Consider the following 19,027-nt stretch of genomic DNA (forward strand, 5'->3'; position numbering starts at 1 on the left):
AAGACCTGTTTGATCCATAGAGAATTACACAATCCAGAATTTCAGACAATCTTAAAAAAAAAGTATGATAATTTGCAGCCAAAACAAATCTGTTTGCATTTATTCAAATGCAAACTTCCCCCAAATTTTGAATGCATTTGCTTATCACTCTCAGTAATAGCACTTATGTGAAATATATTTTTTCTATTTTCTCCTCCTAGGCAGTACGAGCAATTAATGGCTGTGATCATGACACAACAGCAGAAGAGTTTACCAATCGTGTATTTAACAAGATTGATGTAAATGGAGATGGTGAGAACATATTTACATGGGTTATCTTTATGCAAGATAAAAGTTTTAATAGCAGCACAAATATTGTTGGGTTCTAGCTAATTTTACAATATACAGCCATAAATATTTGTAAAAATTAATTTAGAAATACACAATTGTAAACAATTGTTATCTGTTTGTTAAAAAGGAAAAGAAAATATGTGTATGTGTGTATGTGTATATATATATATATATATATATATATATATATTAGTTAGGTTTGGGGTATTAGTACATAGTGCATGTCTGAATTATAATCATTTAAAAGAAAAAAATAATTTCAAGGAAATGTTTTGCTACTTTCAAACTAATGTCTGACTTTAAACTACGTTTTTTGGAACAGAATTGCATGTTTTTGCAGCTTTTGTTAGTTTTTTCAGGCGTTTTTCAAATAAAAAGGTGTAGAGTGCTGCTGAAAAGGAGATGGAGAGCTATTGTTTGAGCAGAACACACCCAACAAAAAACGCTTGAAAAAAACGCTTGAAAAAATGTATTTCATGCTTTTTCGGCATTTCCATTAAAGTGGGGACAAAATGCTCAATTCCGACTTACAAATAGCTCATGTACACTACTTTTTTGAGTGACAGGTGTATTTCTACAAGTGACAGGATGCTTAGATGTGAACAAGGGCTATTAAAAACAATAGGTTTTTGCTTGTTGATCATTTTTGACCTTCGAGCTACAAAATTCTCAAGTGTGAACAGGGCCTGAGTATCCTAGCACTTTAATTGTCTCCTTCCAGAGAACAGAGCTACTTATCAGGTTCCTGCATTGACATGTCAGAGGGAATAAGGAAATAATGCCAGCTTTTGATTAGGGTAACTTATAGCAAACTTGTGCATGGTTTAGAAATGGTAAGCCTGCTTCTCTTCTGGTAGAAGGCATCTTCAAGTTCTATTTTAGTTTTCATATTCTGTATTTGGCTGCAACTGATTACAGACATTAGTAAATTGAGTGAACATTCTGAAAACTTTATTGTAATTATTGTGGAAGGGATTTACTAAAACTGGATAGTGCAAAATCGGGTGCAGTTCTGCGTAAAAACCAACCAGCTTCCAGGTTTTATTGTCAAAGCTTAATTGAACAAGCTGAAGTCAGAAGCAGATTGGCTACCATACACAGCCAGGGCTGCTGGTAAGGGGGTATCACTAGTCCTCCTGTACAGGGCCCAGGCCAGCGGGGGGAGGGCTGGGCAGCAGGGGAATCGGGTATGGGCATTAGAGGGTGATCGGTAAGGGGGGCAATTAGAGGAACTCATCCCCTTGGTGTCTCTTCCTGCAGCAGCTAGAGGCTGGCTTTTACTTCTCTCCCTCTAATCGGCTTTCAGATGCTGTAGGGAGAGACACACAGGGGATTAGTTCCTGTTACTGCCTAACCCTCCCCACCCCAACACAGCACTGATCCCCTTGTATTCCCCCTGCTGCCTGCTACTAATGATTATAGTGTTTTTTAATGAAAGTATCATTTTAATATTATTATTTTTTACATTTTTTTTTGGGGGTGGGGGCATCAGGCTTTACGGGGCCCAATGATTTCAAACAACAGCCCTGTGCACAGCTGCACCAAATTCTGAGTGCTCCACTTTTAGTAAATCTCCCCCCTGTGTTTCCTATTGTATTATCATTAACTAATTCAGTTGTTACCTTGAGCAATTGCAATCTTTATTGATATTTATGCTTTTGACAACTTTTACTTTCTGTGTTTCATAGGGGAACTGTCTCTTGAAGAGTTTGTAGAGGGAGCTCGTAAAGATGACGAATTTATGGATTTGATGATGAAAAGTCTGGATCTGACACACATTATGACCATGATTAACAACCGAAGACACAGTGTCTGAGTCAGATGGCCAGCCAATTGTGTTGTGTAATAATTACTTTGACATCATGGATGTATTGTCACCATGGAAAAGATCCACACAGCCACATTAGATTAGCCACCAATATGCTAATAGGTAAAAACACAACATCAAATATTTTGCATGCCAAACAAATTTGTTAAGACATAATATTCAATACATAAAAGGCACAGTTTATAAAACATTGGTATGTATTTAACTTTACAGCATTCCAGTTAATTCTACAAAGATTGGCCCATTGCTAAAAATGTTTGGTATTAGATGTTCTCAATGTTTGACATGACAGGGTGGATGTGGAATTTTTTTATGTGGTGCTATGTAAGTAGCCACCAAGTCAGCCAAAAGAAGATTTTATTTATTGAATGAAGTACTGAAGGTATTGGTGGCTATAGGCAGATTTGTGTGTGGTAAGTCACAAGAACGGATCATATGCGTTAAAACTACTTTGTGTAACAGATCAAGGCCGAAAATGGGTGGTAGAGAGAACAACAACCATCAGCAAAGCTTTAAAATATTTATTTAGTTAAAATATACAAATATTTGTATGACTCCTTCTAAATCTGTACTGTCTTATTGTTCAATAAAACTTTTTTCTGTTAAAAAAAAATAATAATAAAAAAAAAATATACAAATATTGTAAGGTAAATGAAGATACTGAATCGTGTGGAGTGATATGGTTATCAAGAAGCTATATGATGATCAGCTGTGTGGTGTGTACATCTCATTGACATCTAGTGAGATGTATTAGGGAATGTACAGATTTCTTTTCATTATATCTAAGAAATATGACTGCAGAGTTCTACATTTTTGTTTATTGTATGCTTGTGCCTTTTGTAAGCTGTATATAAAATGCTGCTTTCTATAAATATTCAATAAAATGTAAATATTAGATATGGGGTTGTGCCTGAATGCTATGTTGTCTAAAGGAATTCAATAACTATAATACATGTGTATCTTTAATCTTACAATTTAGTTTACACTATATTAAAAAAGACATGTAGGCTGCCATTACTGACCTCTCTCCAAAAATACTAGCTGTCTGGCTGCATCTGGCTTCAGTACTTAAATAATGGCCTGGAACAAGCATGCATTTATTAAACGCCCTATCACCTGATATGCACATGCTCAGTTCTTGGTTAGTGGTGTATTATGTAGTTAAAAAAAGCATAAGTATGACAGCTGTGGAGTTAGTGCCTTTAAAAATAAATTAGAATTACATGTGAATTCATAACTGGAAATAGATTCTGTGTCAAAAAATAATTATCCATTTTTGTTTCTTTTGTATATTGCTATATCCAACAATAGCTCATCTGAAAATAGCGAAATATAATGCCCATCCACTGTATATTAATCTAGTGAGTGATTCCTGGGGGAGAAGGACAATGTTGTGAGAGATGAATTAACACCGGAATACTATAAAGCTATTGTTAAAAACCCAAAACACAAACATATACCGTAATATATTGAAGCTTACCAGTTCTTAGATGTGGTGGCTAGCTTTCTTTTTGTAGGCTTTTTATTTTATTTTCACCAGCCAGTAAGTTTTTTAATTTACTTTACCAGACCATGCTGTCTAAACAAAGTGTCAGTTAGCAGGTCAAAAGAAATCATTTAAGAAGCGGTGCAAACCATGGTTAGTTTTTATTCATGTAAAAGCTTTATCCCAAAAACATAAAAAAAAGGTGTTAATTGGAGTTTAGCTTTATTTGGAACTCAAGGCCATCTAAATCAGATGTATTTAACACTCCCCTCTCCTCAGATTGACAACGTTGCTGTCTGAGGGTGGCTCAATAGCTCCTCCATCTAGAGGAGAAACACCCTAAGACAGGAAAGATCTTACTGGCCAGAATTAAGTAAAGAAGAAGTAAAGGAAAAAAGCAGAAACAATAAAATTATTGTAGCCACCAATTGTAAGGATTGGAAAGCTGCAATATATTCAAGTTTTGCTTTTGGCTTTAAATCCACTCAGGGTCTGCAAAACTGGTGCTTAAGACACAAGAATGGCAAGAAGAGCTACCAAAAAAATGGCGCATCAAAAGTGCACCAGGGTTTAAAAAGGAGGAACTTAGCAGCTTACAGGACACAGGAACAAAGAACTGAGGGGGAAGAGATGGAAAAGATTCAGGGAAGGAGGAAAGCACATTATTTTATATCATTTAAAGAGATCATGTCTGTCACACTGTCTGCATTCAGGGCTGTGTACCCGCACCTGCACGGATGGCAGATTGTGAGGAGTGTCTCTGTGTGTGCGGCCACTGCACCCCAATTGACATCAATGGGACTGCCTGCATGGGGGATACACAGAATACCTGTGCATCCTCGTGCAGGTAAACACAACCCTCCATGGGCATACACTTTTAGGCCTTTTATATGTATTTGAGTTTATGACCTTAATATCCAGAAACTCAATGGCCTCAAAGACCTCTCCTTCTATGTGTTACAAAATGCAGTGGGATTACCACTGGTTCCGTCATCTTGTTTATGATGCTAGCAGCACCCAGCACACTGTAAATCTTGACTGGTGCCGATGCTCCTAGTGTACTCTCCTGCACAGTGCTGGTCACATAAAAGTAAAATACTTTGGAAACTGGTTAATACATACTTCAGCCAGCAGGAGGTGCAGCTAATCACAGACCTGCTAGATTTGGTAATACTCAGTCTCTTGCTCCACCATATTGTATCTGATGCCTCTGATTATTATCAGAGGCATCAGATTTCCTATAACTTCCTATTACCCTCCCAATGTACACAAGCAACAACAGCATTCAAGTTTCACAGGAAAGACAATATGACACTAAAGGGTTAATGCACTAAGTCGCAACCAGAGTGTTATTTGCGATAACGATTATTTTCAGTATTGTTAGGTCTTGTGGTGTAGTAAATAAGGATTGTCATGATGAACTGAATCATAAGCCTCTCAGGTCAGAATGACGCTCATGCAGGCAGCCTTTAATCTCTACTTTTTTCTCCTGACAGCTCTTTGAAAGCATATAGTCTGGCTATTTGGCCAGTGCCTAATCTTGCTAAACTTCCAAAAATGCGATGTATGTGTGTATTCAGCCAATAAAATTAAATATTGAAAAAACTACAAATCACTTTAACCATAAAGCCAATCTTTTTTTTGATACCCAACAGCACCCCTTCTCATTCTAGGTGTTAAAGATCAAACTATGAGAAGTATTAAGTAATTGTAATATTTTAGATTAAAAATATGTCTCGGGCTAAAGGCAGACTGAAATTTAGACAGCAATAGGTGTAATTTTACATGTTTTTAAGGCTTGCCCGCTTTGCTGAAAATTTATGTTGTTAACAAAGCTCAGTAGCATAAGTAACTTTTTACACTACTAAATAAGACAGAACAGTTACTCATCCTCTTTCCCTGCCTGTTGTGTTCACACTATGTTCTCTTGTTACAAAACCCAAAGTGCTCTGTGAATTCTGTTTTATGGATGCAGCCAGTATTAATTGTTTGTTAGTAAAGCAAAGAAAATTGCAGTCAAAACATGAGATATAGATATATATATCTATATATATATATAGATATATATAGATATATATAGATATAGATCTATATCTATATTTATATATATATATATATATCGAGAGAGAGAGAGGAAGGCCAGTACGGTGGCCTGAAATTATGGTAGGAGCCCGGGGGGGGGGGGGTATTTAAGCAGACCACCCACACTGGTCTGTGTCAGTTCCAGTGCGAGGTACTACATGTCACTAGGCTGGCTCTCCCAGCTCACCTCATGTTCGTGAGTCTGTGCATTTGTTCACAAGTACGTCGCAGCTTCTCCGTTCGTGGTCTTCGTTGGCAGTTCCCGCTCACTGTTGCAAGCAGGATTCAAACCTTTTCGTAACACGTGCAATCTTGCAATTCGTTATGCTTCCTATCCTGCATCCCTTTTGTTAAAAAAGCTGCCGCCGAGTTGTCACTCATGTCCCGACATAATTTGACATAGGCGTAGTACATTCGTAGGTTCTTCTGCCTTGTTTGTCATCCTATCTGCAAACATACGATTCATTTGTAGATCCAATCCTCTGGGCCGCTGTCAGTCGTTGTCCGATATCACTTGACATAGGCTTCACTGCTTATATGATTCATGTCTATGGGGTTGCCGTCTCATCCATTTGGAGATGAGCATGTATTGCTTGTACGGGTTCTGTGGTTGATTGAGGTGGTAATTAGACCCACCTGGTGCCTTGCCTGCACCCTGATTAGCCTGGGGGGTTGGGTGGTTGATTGTGTTTCGGTTTCAGAGCTAGGGGTGGCATACACTCTACAACCAATTCCCATCAGTTCCATTTAATACTACTTACTAACGATTCATATCGAATTTGTTTCATACATTTATAACCAATTCATATCGGAGTCATCTCACTTTACAAACCAATTCGTAGCAGACATCATTTCATACGTTCAAACCATTATTTATCATGTTCCCCATTCGTAAAACTGTCGTCACCTCATGCCGTAAGTCCCTTGCCTCATTCTCACTGCTTCGTAAAAATTTCTCCACATCATTCGTATGTATTCATACTCATTCATTTAGATTTGTACCTCATTCGAGCCCAGTCGCGACTCGTGGCAGCCCTCTGCTCGGGACCTTTCATATCTAGCTGCCTAGGCAGCACGAACATTACGAATACACGTAACTCACTCACACTACAAGCCACTTCCAAATCAAGTCACATCAGCGGCGTATGTCCCGAAACCTGTGCGTGACATACCACACCTCCTACTAACCCCCGCGCCTCCTACTAACCCCTACACAACATCAAACAGCCACCTACAGCCGATCTGAGTCTAGTCACATCATCAACATAATGATTCAGATCCTCGGCATACGAGTCCCACTGTTACTCACACCTACAGCCAATCTGAGTCTAGTGGCATCATTGGCGCAACAATTTGGATCCTCAGCAAATACAAACCGTTACACCTACAGCCGATCCGAGTCTAGTCGCATCATTGGCGTAGCGACTCGGATCCTTGGCACTACAAACACCACCGTTACACCAACAGCCCGATCCGAGTCTAGCTGCATCATCAGCAATATGATTCGAATTCTCAGTGCTGCAAACCTCACCATTACTCACGGGCAGCATTAAGCAGCTAAATACATCATGACTAGGCCGCATGTTGGGTGGCTCAGGTTCTACCTATCCTCCCACCCGAATCCCTCCAAGGCTGCCTTCCTTGTGCAGGGATGCACCTAAGGATTCCACACCGGCCTCATCACGATGCCCCACACGACTGCAAGAACCTACTCTCAGCTGCCACTGACGAGTCAGCCATCGGCATCTTGTTACAAACCAAACTGGACCGGGGGTACATGATCGCCCCTTTTTCAAGTCACCTTTCACTGTCTGGAGAGTCAGCCCTATTGGACTTGCCAAGCGCGTGATTTCTAATAAACTTTGTTAGTGTATGATTTGTCCGTGCCTCATTGTTCTCATGTCCCAAGTTTGAACTCCCTAATACCCTCAGAAGAATTTTCCCTAAAGCATTCGTCAGTTGACCTAGCCATTCAAGCCATCGTTAGTATAGGAGTAGGCGCTTGGCAGTCCAAAGTGGACATCTCAGACGCTTTCAAATTACTGCCCATCGAGCCATCCCTCTAGCGATGGCATAGGGAACAAGTGGAAAGGCTTATATTATTTTGCCACCAAATTGTCATTTGGTACTAGAAAAACAAAACAGCCCATGGCTGTTCGATACTTTTGCCCAGGGCCGTCTTTAGCGCAGGGCAGCTGCCCTGGGCCCTGTCATGGTCCGGGGGCCCGCCAAAGTAGCTGCCCCTTGAGCCCGCACTGCCCGCAAACTGGGGTCCTTTGATAACCCCGCCGAGCACAGAAGAACATCGCTGTATTCCCCGGCCAGCTCTGACCCCGCCCCATGCAGTCTGTATGCTCGGAGCTAAGATCGGAGTAGGAGCACTGAGAGCCCCGCCTCAGGACCACTTCCAAACACGCCCCCAGACCTTTGTGAGGCCTGCCCCCAGACCTTTGCGATTCCTGCCTCCAGACCCCTGAGGGCCCCACACCTTGATGTCTGAGGGCCCGCACCTGCACCTCTGAGAGCACCGTCCCTGAATTAATGAGAGGGTTGTGAGCCTGGCTGGCTAGGTAGGTCCTTCTCCCCATAGACTGCTTGTTGACTGTTATCCTAGCCCTGACCTGTTTATGAACAGTATAACTGTAAACTGCTGATAGGTAGAATTTTAAAATGGTTACTTAGTTGATCACCTCCTGTACTCTAGTCTCTGGTTATCTCCTGTATTAGATCCGTAGTCTCTGGAAATCTCCTGTATTAGATCTGCAGTCTCTGGTCATCTCCTGCATTAGATCTGCAGTCTCTGGTCATCTCCTGTATTAGATCCGCAGTCTCTGGTCATCTCCTGTATTAGATCCGCAGTCTCTGGTCATCTCCTGTATTAGATCCGCAGTCTCTGGTCATCTTCTGTATTAGATTCGCAGTCTCTGGTCATCTCCTGTATTAGATTTACACTCTCTGGTCATCTCCTGTACTGGATTTGCGGTCTTTGGTCATCTCCTGTGCTAGATTTGTAGTCTCTGGTTATCTCTTGTACTAGATTTACAGTCTCTGGTCATCTCCTGTATTAGATTTACAGTCTCTGGTCATCTCCTGTATTAGATTTGCAGTCTATGGTCATCTCCTGTATTATATTCGCAGTCTCTGGTTATCTCCTGTATTAGATTTGCAGTCTCTGGTTATCTCCTGTACTAGATTTGCAGTCTCTGGTCATCTCCTGTAGTATGTCTCTCAGTGAGCAGTAATGACTCCTCTAGCAATGAATGAGGAAGCAGAAATTATGTGTTGTAACCTCTAACAACCAGTCAGTGATCGGTAATAATATGCTGTATCCTCTGGCAACCAATTGCAATTGCAGCCTGATCTGCTGCAGTAAACAGATTGTGAGTCTTACTGCTATTTGTTATATGTCTAAAAGCGGTTGGGGGGCCCAAGGAAATGTTTGCCCAGTGCCCAATCAATATTAAAGACGGCCCTGCTTTTGTCCAGCCCCTTTCCTGGACCCTGTCGCATCATGCACTTTGCCAGAAAGTCACCCACTATCTCAATGACTTCCTGTGTACCGAAATACCCGGAGAGCCCCCAGTAGACGTTGACAGCTTAAGAGGGGTATTTGGTAATTTAATGTGCCCATAGCAGAGAATAAAGTGGAATGCCCGGCACAGTCCATCACCTTCTTGAGTGTCACGCTCGACGCACAGTCCATGCAGGCCAGCCTGCCACCCGACAAGTTGACCCGCATCAGATTGGTCATTCACACCTTTACCCTTACTCGAGGGTGTACCAAGAGACAGCTACAATACTTGCTGGGCATACTCGATTTCGCCATGAGGATCATCCCTCAAGAGCACAAGATCCCGACCAAATTCTTAGGCTAATCACAGCAGCAATAGCGGATTTGTCAATGTGGGACGAATTTGCCACGAACTGGAATGACATATCAATGTTCATTCTGTCAGCATCCTCTTCGTCACCTTGGTTAGCCACAGACGCTGCAGCCTCTACAGGCTTTGCGGAAATTTTTGGCCATCATTGCTTGCAGAGCCATGGCAACCAGAAATCCTTCTGATCCTTAGGTTCAGTTAGTATTTTTTACTATTAGAACTCTACCCAGTTGTGGCTGCAGCTCAAGTCTGGGGCAACACCTGGGCAGGGCAAACAGAGACGTTTGCCACAGACAATCAGGCCACAGCTTATATCAAATATAGGCAGGTCCAAATCGCTAGCCATCATGTCCTTCTGGTGCAGGTTGGTGCAGCTATCCCTGCAGCATCAATCAAAGTGCACTGCATCTATATCCCGGGCAAGTGCAAAGACTCTGCCGACGCACTATCCCGCTTTAACCTTGCATCATTCTTCTCGTAGGAACCTGGAACCGACCTGACCACATCTCTTATCCCACCTTGGTCACAGCTGACACTCAATTAAAGCACACCTACGCGATGTGACCCGTCTTGTAAATCAGTCGCTATCCCACAACACCCTGTAGGCCTACCGTACAGCCTGGAATTTCTACGGGAGGTTCATAGCCCCAAACCCCAGGGCAGTGTTGGGAGATCTTAAACACATCCTGGCTTTCATATCATACTGCCACACGCAGCTGGCTCTATCACATAATACCATCAGACTCTACTTAGCTGGCATCCAGCATTTCATCTTCTTACAGGACCCTACCAAGCCATCCTTCTCTGCCCACACAGTCAAAACCATACTTTGCAGTATCCACAGGCAGCAATCCCAAAACTAGCGCCATCTTCAGAGACATTTCTACCATCCTGTCATGTTTCCCCTTCGGGTTACTGTCCAGCCTGGTCCGCCAACCAGCCATCTACCTGGCCTTTTATGGCTTCTTACGTCCGAGCGAGTTCACCGTCACCAGCCCCAGCTGTTAGGTACTACACAAACGTCATCCGACACGCCATCAGCGTCACGACATCCTGCACCTCGTAGTGTCCAAAAATTCAACAGTTCGGTTCCGGGCTAGATATCAAGCTATTCCAGACTCACAACACCTGGTGCCCAGTGGCCATTCTACACCAGTCGTTATCTCATCTGCCCGACCTGTCGGAGTCTAGCCCATTGCTACCTTTCCTTACCAACCCTTTGAGTGGTAGCCAGTTCACCAGACACATTAGGATCCTCTCACTTAACTTAGGCCTCAACCCCGGCCGATAATCTGGATATTGCTTCCAGGTCAGAGCAGCGTCACAAAACGGGGCCCTGGACCACATCATCAAGAAGATGGGCAGGTGGAAATCTGCTTGTTTTGCTCGATAATGTCAGGGCTGGGCTCAGCCCTTCCTTATCTGAGCTGGCCGCTCAGCTTTCGGCTAATTGCCAGCTTCCATCTCTCTCCACAGTTACTCAGCTGTTGTTCATATCCTGCTTGTCAGTCCTGCCTACTTAAGCCGTCCAGTGCAGAGGGTCTCTGCCTTCGCCTTGGTCAACATCACAAGAAACATCTTCTGTGTTCCTGTTTAAAGACTGGCTTTGCTGACATCCCTTCTGGCTCCAGATCCTGCTTGCTGTTCCACTACTTTGATCCCTGACTTCCGGCTTGGCTGACTATCCGTTCCGGTTACTGAACTCTGGCTATGTTTTGACTAAGTTTATTTTTTTTACTTTTATTATTAAACAAGTGTGATTTAACTGTACTTCTGTCTCAGGCTGATTTCATGGTTTCTGACAGATAAATCGCCAATCCGCAAGCAGAAATGTCACAAGCCTTCAGCAAGCTTGCCCTGTAGGATATCAGCTCAAATATATAATTACCTCTCTAACCAAGTCTTTTGCCCCCTTCTCTTGGCATACTGTCCTGCAAACCAGGGCACACTTCAGGTCTACTTTATGTTGTTAGTCTTGTGACGTTTTTATGTGGTTCACATCTCTCCTGGACATAGGGCTCCGAGCATAAATAGGAAGGCCAGTATTGTGGCCTGAAATTATGGGAGGAGCCTGGGGGGGTATTTAAGCAGACCACCCACACTGGTTTGTGTCGGTTCCAGTGTGCGGTACCCACCCACCCATTCCCCTTCTTAGGGCACTTCTCTTAAAAACACTTTCTCTACAAAACCATCCACTCACTTATCTTGGTTATGCCCCCTTCTCTTGGCATATCATCCTGCCGATCAGGGCACACTTCAGGTCTACTTTATGTGGTTAGTCTTGTGATGTGTTTATGTGGTTCACATCTCTCCTGGACATAGGGCTCCGAATATATATATATATATATATATATATATATATATATATATATATATATATATATATATATAGTGTATCTGTATAGTAAATAAAATTGTTCCAAACCAATATGGTTCCCTTTAAGATCATTGGACTCCTTTTTTCCATATGTGTATGTAGCCAAGCGCTGATCAGCCCCTTTAAGAGAGAAAAAGGAAAGAAACCTCCAAGACTGTTATTGCGAGAACTGCAGGTCCTGGCATGGCTTTACTGCTACATCTTGGATATGGATGTTATGCATTTTCCACTGATTGGGCAGCATTAGGTCATGGAGAAGGAGATGCTGCTGAGGGGGATTGTAGGAGATGTAGTTTCACTGTATGGTAATGGTATTGGCCTGGTGCTAGAAAAGAATACAGTTCCCAGAGGGCCATAGCATGAAGGGAGGAGTGGATAAACTCATAGTGCACTGCCCGGAAAGGTTTGGGGCAGTAGGTGCAAGGACAAGGAAAAGTACAGACATCCATGCTAACGTGCTTCAATGACCAGGGCCTCTGTCTGGAACATGGTCGGGTTATCGGTATTGCCAGTAGAGAGAGGAACACCATGGCCACATCTATTGCCCATGTACTTCTGCTCACACCAGGGAAAGCAAGTGGGTTCGTTAGCTGCATACTTGTATGGGTTCCCCAGAGCAAAAGTTGATCCATGAGGGGCCTCTCCACCAATGGCATCTAAGACTGAAACAAACAAAGGACTGGTTAGACAATACACACACACACTGTTAGGCAGGAACAGGAGTCTTCCAATTGCCCATCATAGCCATACCCTCTCGCTCCCTTGGTTAATGTCCAACACCTGTAACCCACAATAGGCTGTCATCATAACATTTACTGAGGATTGTCCCAGTATTCCAGAATTTACCTTATTTTGGATTCTTTCTCGCTTATTATTACTGCTTATCTGCTTCTTCAAACCAACACTACAAATCACACCTGCAAGAGGTTGTACTTGGAACTGAATGCAGGTTGTGACTTCCACATTCAGCAGTAGTGAACCACTGTTAAAGGGCCCCAAAGATAGCCGGCAGAAGAAACTATCTAGAGACTGCCCATTTATCCACCTCAGTTTTGCACAGCTTTCACCATCTGTGATCTACTTGGGGCTGTTTGGTCTACAGAAAGTCCTGCAGGCAGACTTAGACCTAGCATGGTCACCCAGTGCACTATTGGGCAGCATAGCTCCGGAGGTTAGGACTTATCCACTGATTAAGCTGTCCAGCTTTGGTGATCCTGTTACTGTTTAAGCTGACTTGGGTATATACTGAGGAAATAGGCCCAATTATCATCTCCTGTTACATATGTGTAATTTTGTATAAACCTACTCTGTATAGTAAATAGGATGGGCGAATGGTTCGGCCTGAGCATAAGTTTGAGCCGAACTTTCGTTGTTCGGTCGTTTGGCAAACAGCCGAATAAATGGGTCGTTCGACCGTTTATTCGCCCCCTCGAACCAACCACAATGCATTGCGGCACTGAACAGTGCACTTCAAGTCCTGATTGGCTGCAGTGAAAGCTTCAGCCAATCAGGCCACAGAGCACTGTCGGAGTCATGATTGGACACTGTCATCATGACTTTATCCAATCATGGCTCATTCCCGCCTCAGAGTATAAAAGTATTCTTTCAATGGCAGCCATTTTCAGTGTGATTTCGGCGTAGAGAGAAATATAACAAGGCTCTGTTCAGTGCTATTAGTTAGTGTGCTATACCGTGCTATTTTGCTTCAATTGTCAGTGTAGAATATTTAGTGTTAGTGTATTGATGTGGACCATCATTCAGCTTTGCATAGTATGCAGCTAGAGTAGGGACAGCCCAGATAGTTTCAGTGTAGTGTAGTGAGACCGTGTCAGTAATCTTTACATTAGTGTATAGATAGAGTAGAGACAGTTCAGATAGCGTCAGTGTAGTGACCGTTGAACACCGTCTGTGCGTTACTGCCAGTTTAACGCCATATATATTTTGTGTGCGTTACTGCCAGTTTAACGCCATATGGTTTTGTGTGCATTACTGCGAGTTTAACGCCATATAGTTCTGTGCGCGTCACTGCCAGTTTAACGCCATATAGTCTTGTGTGCGTTACTGCCAGTTTAACGCCATAATGTCTTGTGCGTCACTGTACGTTTGGCACATTATATTGCAGTATATTATAGTGTATCCGTGGAGTGTGCCTGTAGTGTGAGCATTCAAATTAAAACACCTCTTTACATGTTATCTCCCGGCCCACTCCCCAAAGCTCAGCTGTCTGGGCCATTTTCAGCACATATGCAGGATATCGCACTATTGCTATCTGCAAACTGTATCTCCGGTACATCAAACATGGCAAAAACACCAACCAGTTGGGTACCACATGCTTAACAAGGCATTTAACGTCCAACCACTTGGCTCGTTGGCAAGAGCACCTAAAAGCCACACAAAAGGGGCACAAATCTGTCCCTCCTCCTCCTCCTTCTCCTTACCCACTTCATTCTGCCCCTGCGATAGTCATCATCTGCCCCTCTCAGCAGCCTCCACTGACAGGGATGATGGTATAGCACAGAGTGTCCCAGGTCCTAGCACATCTGCCAGCAGCACACCACCAGCTGTAGACTGCCCCTTCCGTGAATTTGCACAATGTGCTGTACCACAATGGCAGGTTCCCAGTCGCTACTACTTTTCACGTAAGGCCGTTCCATCTCTCTACCATCACATGGAAGGGAATGTTCTGGCATCGTTGGGAAAGGAAGTCAGCTATAAAATCCACCGTACTGCTGACACGTGGTCCAGCAAGCAACAGTATAGTGTAGTGTTTAACAGCATTACATTTAGTGCTGTATACAGTGCTGTATACACACTTTTTTTTATCATTGTTGTTCCCCTGCCCCTTTTTTTAAAATTGTCAGCTGCAGTTTGTCTTACTGTGACGCTGGTGTTCCCCCTTTTTTATTAATTTTTTTTTTTGGTTTTTCAATTTGTGTCAGCAGCAGTTCCCAATTGTACACAGTTTATAGTGCACCAAACACCATTTCATTAAATAAAGTGCATCCAATCACCCATTTCTTATTATCTAATACATTTGTGTAATAAACCCCCCATCATGTCTGGGAACCCAAAATCCAACAAGGAGAGGCAAACATTCCCATGCCACTATGAGGAGGCCAGCAGCGTCTGTGTTCACAGGCGGGACAGGTGGATGTCATCTGTTCTCAAGCAGGGCATGTTTGTCTCCCACCACTTAGCCTGATGGCAACACAGCACCCGAAAGCTACACAAAAGGGACACACTTCTCCTCACTCCTCACCTTTCATCTCTACCCCCGCTATATAGCATAACAGCCTCTCAGCAGCCTCCACTGACAGGGATGATAGTATAGCAAAGGGTGTCATAGGTCCTTGCAGCAAGTCTGCCAGCAGCACATCACCAGCTGTAGCGTGTAGCAGGCAAATTTCTGTGCCCCAGCTGCAGCGTCGAAAAACAAAATACACTCCCTGCCATCCACATGCCCAGTGCCTAAATTCCAGCTTAACCAAATTACTGACTTTACAACTCCTGCCTTTTCATCTTGTACATTCTGCCCCCTTCCGTGAATTTGCAGAATGTGCTGTACCACAATGACAGGTTCCCAGTCAATATTTCTTTGCACGTAAGGCCATTCCAGCTCTGTACCATCACATGGAAGGCAATGTTTTGGCATTGTTGGGCAATGCAGTCAGCAGCAAGGTCCACATTACTGCTGACACATGGTCTAGCAGGAATGTAAAACAAGAATAATCCGCGCTACCCCCACATAAAAGTAACCCAAATGATGAGATTAAATATATAGCATATTAAAAATGCCATAAAGAAGTGCTGCAACCTAAAAAAAACCTGAATATAAGGCTTATCAAATAGTGCAAAAAGGATTAAGTGCGCTACTTCAAACAACTGTGAAAAAAACAGACCCAATCTAGTCTGTGAAACTACAAGAGATATCACATAAAAAACGAAATAAATAAACAATAAAAATTGATGAATGAAAAATAAAAATAAATTTAAACATATATAAATAAAAAAATAAAAAAATAAAAAATAAAAAAAATTAAAAATTGATAACATCAACAAAAGTCCATATGTGATTAAAGGTGAAAGTGAGTTCAATAATTGTGAAACCAATTTCACAAACCATGAGTCTCCTTTCCCAGTTGATGCCTTATACGGAGAAACGCAGCGTAGGGCAGAGCTGAAGGACCTGACGTCACCACACATCAGCTGGCTGGCTCTCGCCGCGGCTGAGTTTTTCGTTTGAATTTTTTGCCTTGCCAGTGCTTCTCAGGATGTCAGTTATTCTATGATTAGACAATAAAGGATGCTTTTTTAAAAACTCGCTGCACTACGAGGCACTCTTCTTCCTCTTTTCTTGCTTATCATATGTTACGAGTGGTCCCTTCTGGTCAAAGGAGATAAGGGAATCCCGGCGGCTGTATCAGCGTTACGATGTCCAGATCTGCTTGTTAAGGAGAGAGCCCTGTCAGAAGTGTGAACCAGCTGTTCGTTTTGACGGGTGACGGGAGCCTGAACCAGGCAGCTTGCTGCCTGATGATCCATCGTACTCAAGCTCTAATGATCTCTGTAAGGGGGGTCCTACTTATCTGGTAAGCAGCCTCCTTTTATCATTTGCTGAAATATAGTGAATTATGAAGACTACAATTGAAGGTTTCTTTTCCATGTGAGAAACTTACCCCGCTGGATGCTATCTTAGTAGGACAAAGCTGCGTAATTACTATGTGTTCGGGTTTAAAGGGATGAGGTGGCAACCTTAGCTCAACCAAATTTTCCACTTTTAAATTAAATTGGGATCAGCTTGCTCTTTCTGTGTATTTGTCAGCTCAACCACATCTTCCACCTTTTAACGAAATTGGGATCAGCTTGCTCTTTCTGTGTATATGTCAGCTCCACCACATCTTCCACCTTTTAATGAAATTGGGATCAGCTTGCTCTTTCTGTGTATGTGTGAGCTCAACCACATCTTCCACCTTTAAATTAAATTGTGATCAGCTTGCTCTTTCTGTGTATGTGTCCTTCTCTATCTGTTGCCCTGTATGCATAACCATGATTTTGTTTTTTGTTGCTCTGGACTATCTTACCTAAGTTTTATGTGTTGATCTTATCTTGGCCTATGGCCTCTTGCTATTCTGACTTTAGAAGCGAAAGGTCCACTTTGATTGTTAGGCATTCTTATATTCACTCATGATTGATTAATGAAATTCCACCCCACCCTTATAACAGTATAAATTTGAGCCCCCTTAAGGGGTCAGCACATTGCAGGGGCTTCTATCCTTAAGGCTTCTTTATTGAAGTGATTATTTCTACAAATGATATGCACTGCAATCTCTGCTTCAAGTTCTGCCTCATCCAGGGCCGGACTGGCCTAGCGGGATACTGGGAATTTTCCCGGTGGGCCAGCTGCCCAGCTGTCCCTGGGGCCGCTGTGAGAGCAAAGATGCCTGAAAAAAATATGGCTGTGGGGCCGGGCCGACATGCAACTGCGCAGGCACCAGCGCTGTTCCGAAGCCCATACACGCTTGGCAATTTTCGCAAAGGCGGGCGCATGCGCAGTGACATGAAAAAGTAAAGCAGTAGCGTTCGGTGAGGTCTCGCCTGGTGGCGTGCACCTCTTCCTACATCCCCTCCGCAGCCTCTGACCTCCTGTCGTCCCCTTCGCAGCCTCTGACCTCTCCTGTTGTCCCCTCCGCAGCCTCTAACCTCTCCTGTCGTCCCCTCCGCAGACTCTGACCTCTCCTGTCGTCCCCTCCGCAGCCTCTGATCTCCTGTCGTGCCCTCCGCAGCCTCTGACCTCTCCTGACATCACCTCCACAGCCTCTGACCTCTCTTGTCGTCCCCTCCACAGCCTCTGACCTCTCCTGTCTTCCCCTCTGCAGCCTCTGACCACCTGTTGTCCCCTCCGCAGCCACTGACCTCCTGTCCCCCACCCAGGTTACAAACAAGATAGGGACTGTAGGTTTGTTGTTAAGTTGAATCTGTTTGTAATTTGGAACAGGTACATTTTTTAAGTGTAGCTCCAGCCCAAAAATCTATTTTTAAGCTTTTTGGATAATATAGGACAGGGTTATCACCCCTGTAACATTTTTTTTGCTGTCTGTGCCCCTATTCAGAAGATTTCACCTCACTTTCTGTCCCAATGATAATTGGATTTTGAAAATTTTGGGTTATTAGGGAAACAAGGATTGGTGATAAAGCATCAGTGGAGACACGTTTTTCCCATATTAACTCTTACAGGAGAGAATTTCCCTTCCTAGGGGTGGATTTCCTCTCACTTCCTGTTGTCTCCCTCCATTTCTAAGTAGGAGTCGTTGGTAAGTCGGATGTTTGAAAATAGGGGACCTCCTGTATATACTATATGGCCTGCCCTCTACACTCTGGGGAAAATTGGGCCTTGGGTGTTGGTGGTACCAGAACACTGTAAGCCCTCACAGTTACTCTTGGTGGGCGCTGGAATGGGCCCTGCTGCAAAATATTGTATCAAGAATTGTAATTGCATGCCCCTGTTAAACAGGGGCAGAAATATTGGGCCTTACACGGTGGTGGTGGTGGCACAACACTGTAAAGCCTCACAGATACTCTGGTTGAGTGCAGAAATGGGCCCTGCTGTGAAATATTAGATCAAAAATTGTAATTATAATACAGTGCAGCCGTAGTGCAGTTGCTACTACTTTTCTGGTGGTGTACACAGTACACAATACAGTGTAGTGCGGTGTTGCAAAACAAAATATACATCGTGTCCAGAAGGCCACTAAGGAGAGGCAGACGCTCACAGGCCACTAAAAGAGGGCAAGCAGGCTCTGTGTCTACAGTCAACAGTGCTGGTCAATGACATGGTGCATCCTCTGCCGGTGGCCGTGGGGCACACTTGTCTTTTTTTTTCTGCTGCTGGCCGTGTTATTGAGCCAGAACATGCAGAAGAGTTGGTGGAGTGGATAACAAAGCCATCCCGTTCCTCCTCATCCTCTTTCACCCAGGCTCAGAGTAGTTTTCCTTCCTATGCAGCTGCCAAAGCGGCCTAGTCCACAGTCACTCCTTCCGTAGCC

General features: G+C 43.4%; 2 protein-coding genes across 2 annotated transcripts in view; both read left to right on the forward strand.

Moving 5' to 3' along the window:
• LOC141131684 (guanylyl cyclase-activating protein 1-like) overlaps positions 1-3,053 on the forward strand; it is a 28,614-nt gene extending 25,561 nt beyond the window's left edge. Inside the window, exons 3-4 of the mRNA XM_073619237.1 lie at positions 201-291; positions 2,019-3,053. Coding sequence (XP_073475338.1) covers positions 201-291; positions 2,019-2,146 — 219 coding nt within the window. The 3' untranslated portion in view covers positions 2,147-3,053. The remainder of the gene's footprint in view (positions 1-200; positions 292-2,018) is intronic.
• A 12,620-nt stretch (positions 3,054-15,673) lies between these two features.
• LOC141131685 (TRPM8 channel-associated factor homolog) overlaps positions 15,674-19,027 on the forward strand; it is a 90,311-nt gene continuing 86,957 nt past the window's right edge. Inside the window, exon 1 of the mRNA XM_073619239.1 lies at positions 15,674-16,573. The gene's annotated coding sequence lies outside the window, so the exon portion shown is untranslated. The remainder of the gene's footprint in view (positions 16,574-19,027) is intronic.

This window comes from Aquarana catesbeiana, linkage group LG03 (assembly GCF_042186555.1).
Source record: "Aquarana catesbeiana isolate 2022-GZ linkage group LG03, ASM4218655v1, whole genome shotgun sequence".
Classification (NCBI taxonomy): domain Eukaryota; kingdom Metazoa; phylum Chordata; class Amphibia; order Anura; family Ranidae; genus Aquarana; species Aquarana catesbeiana.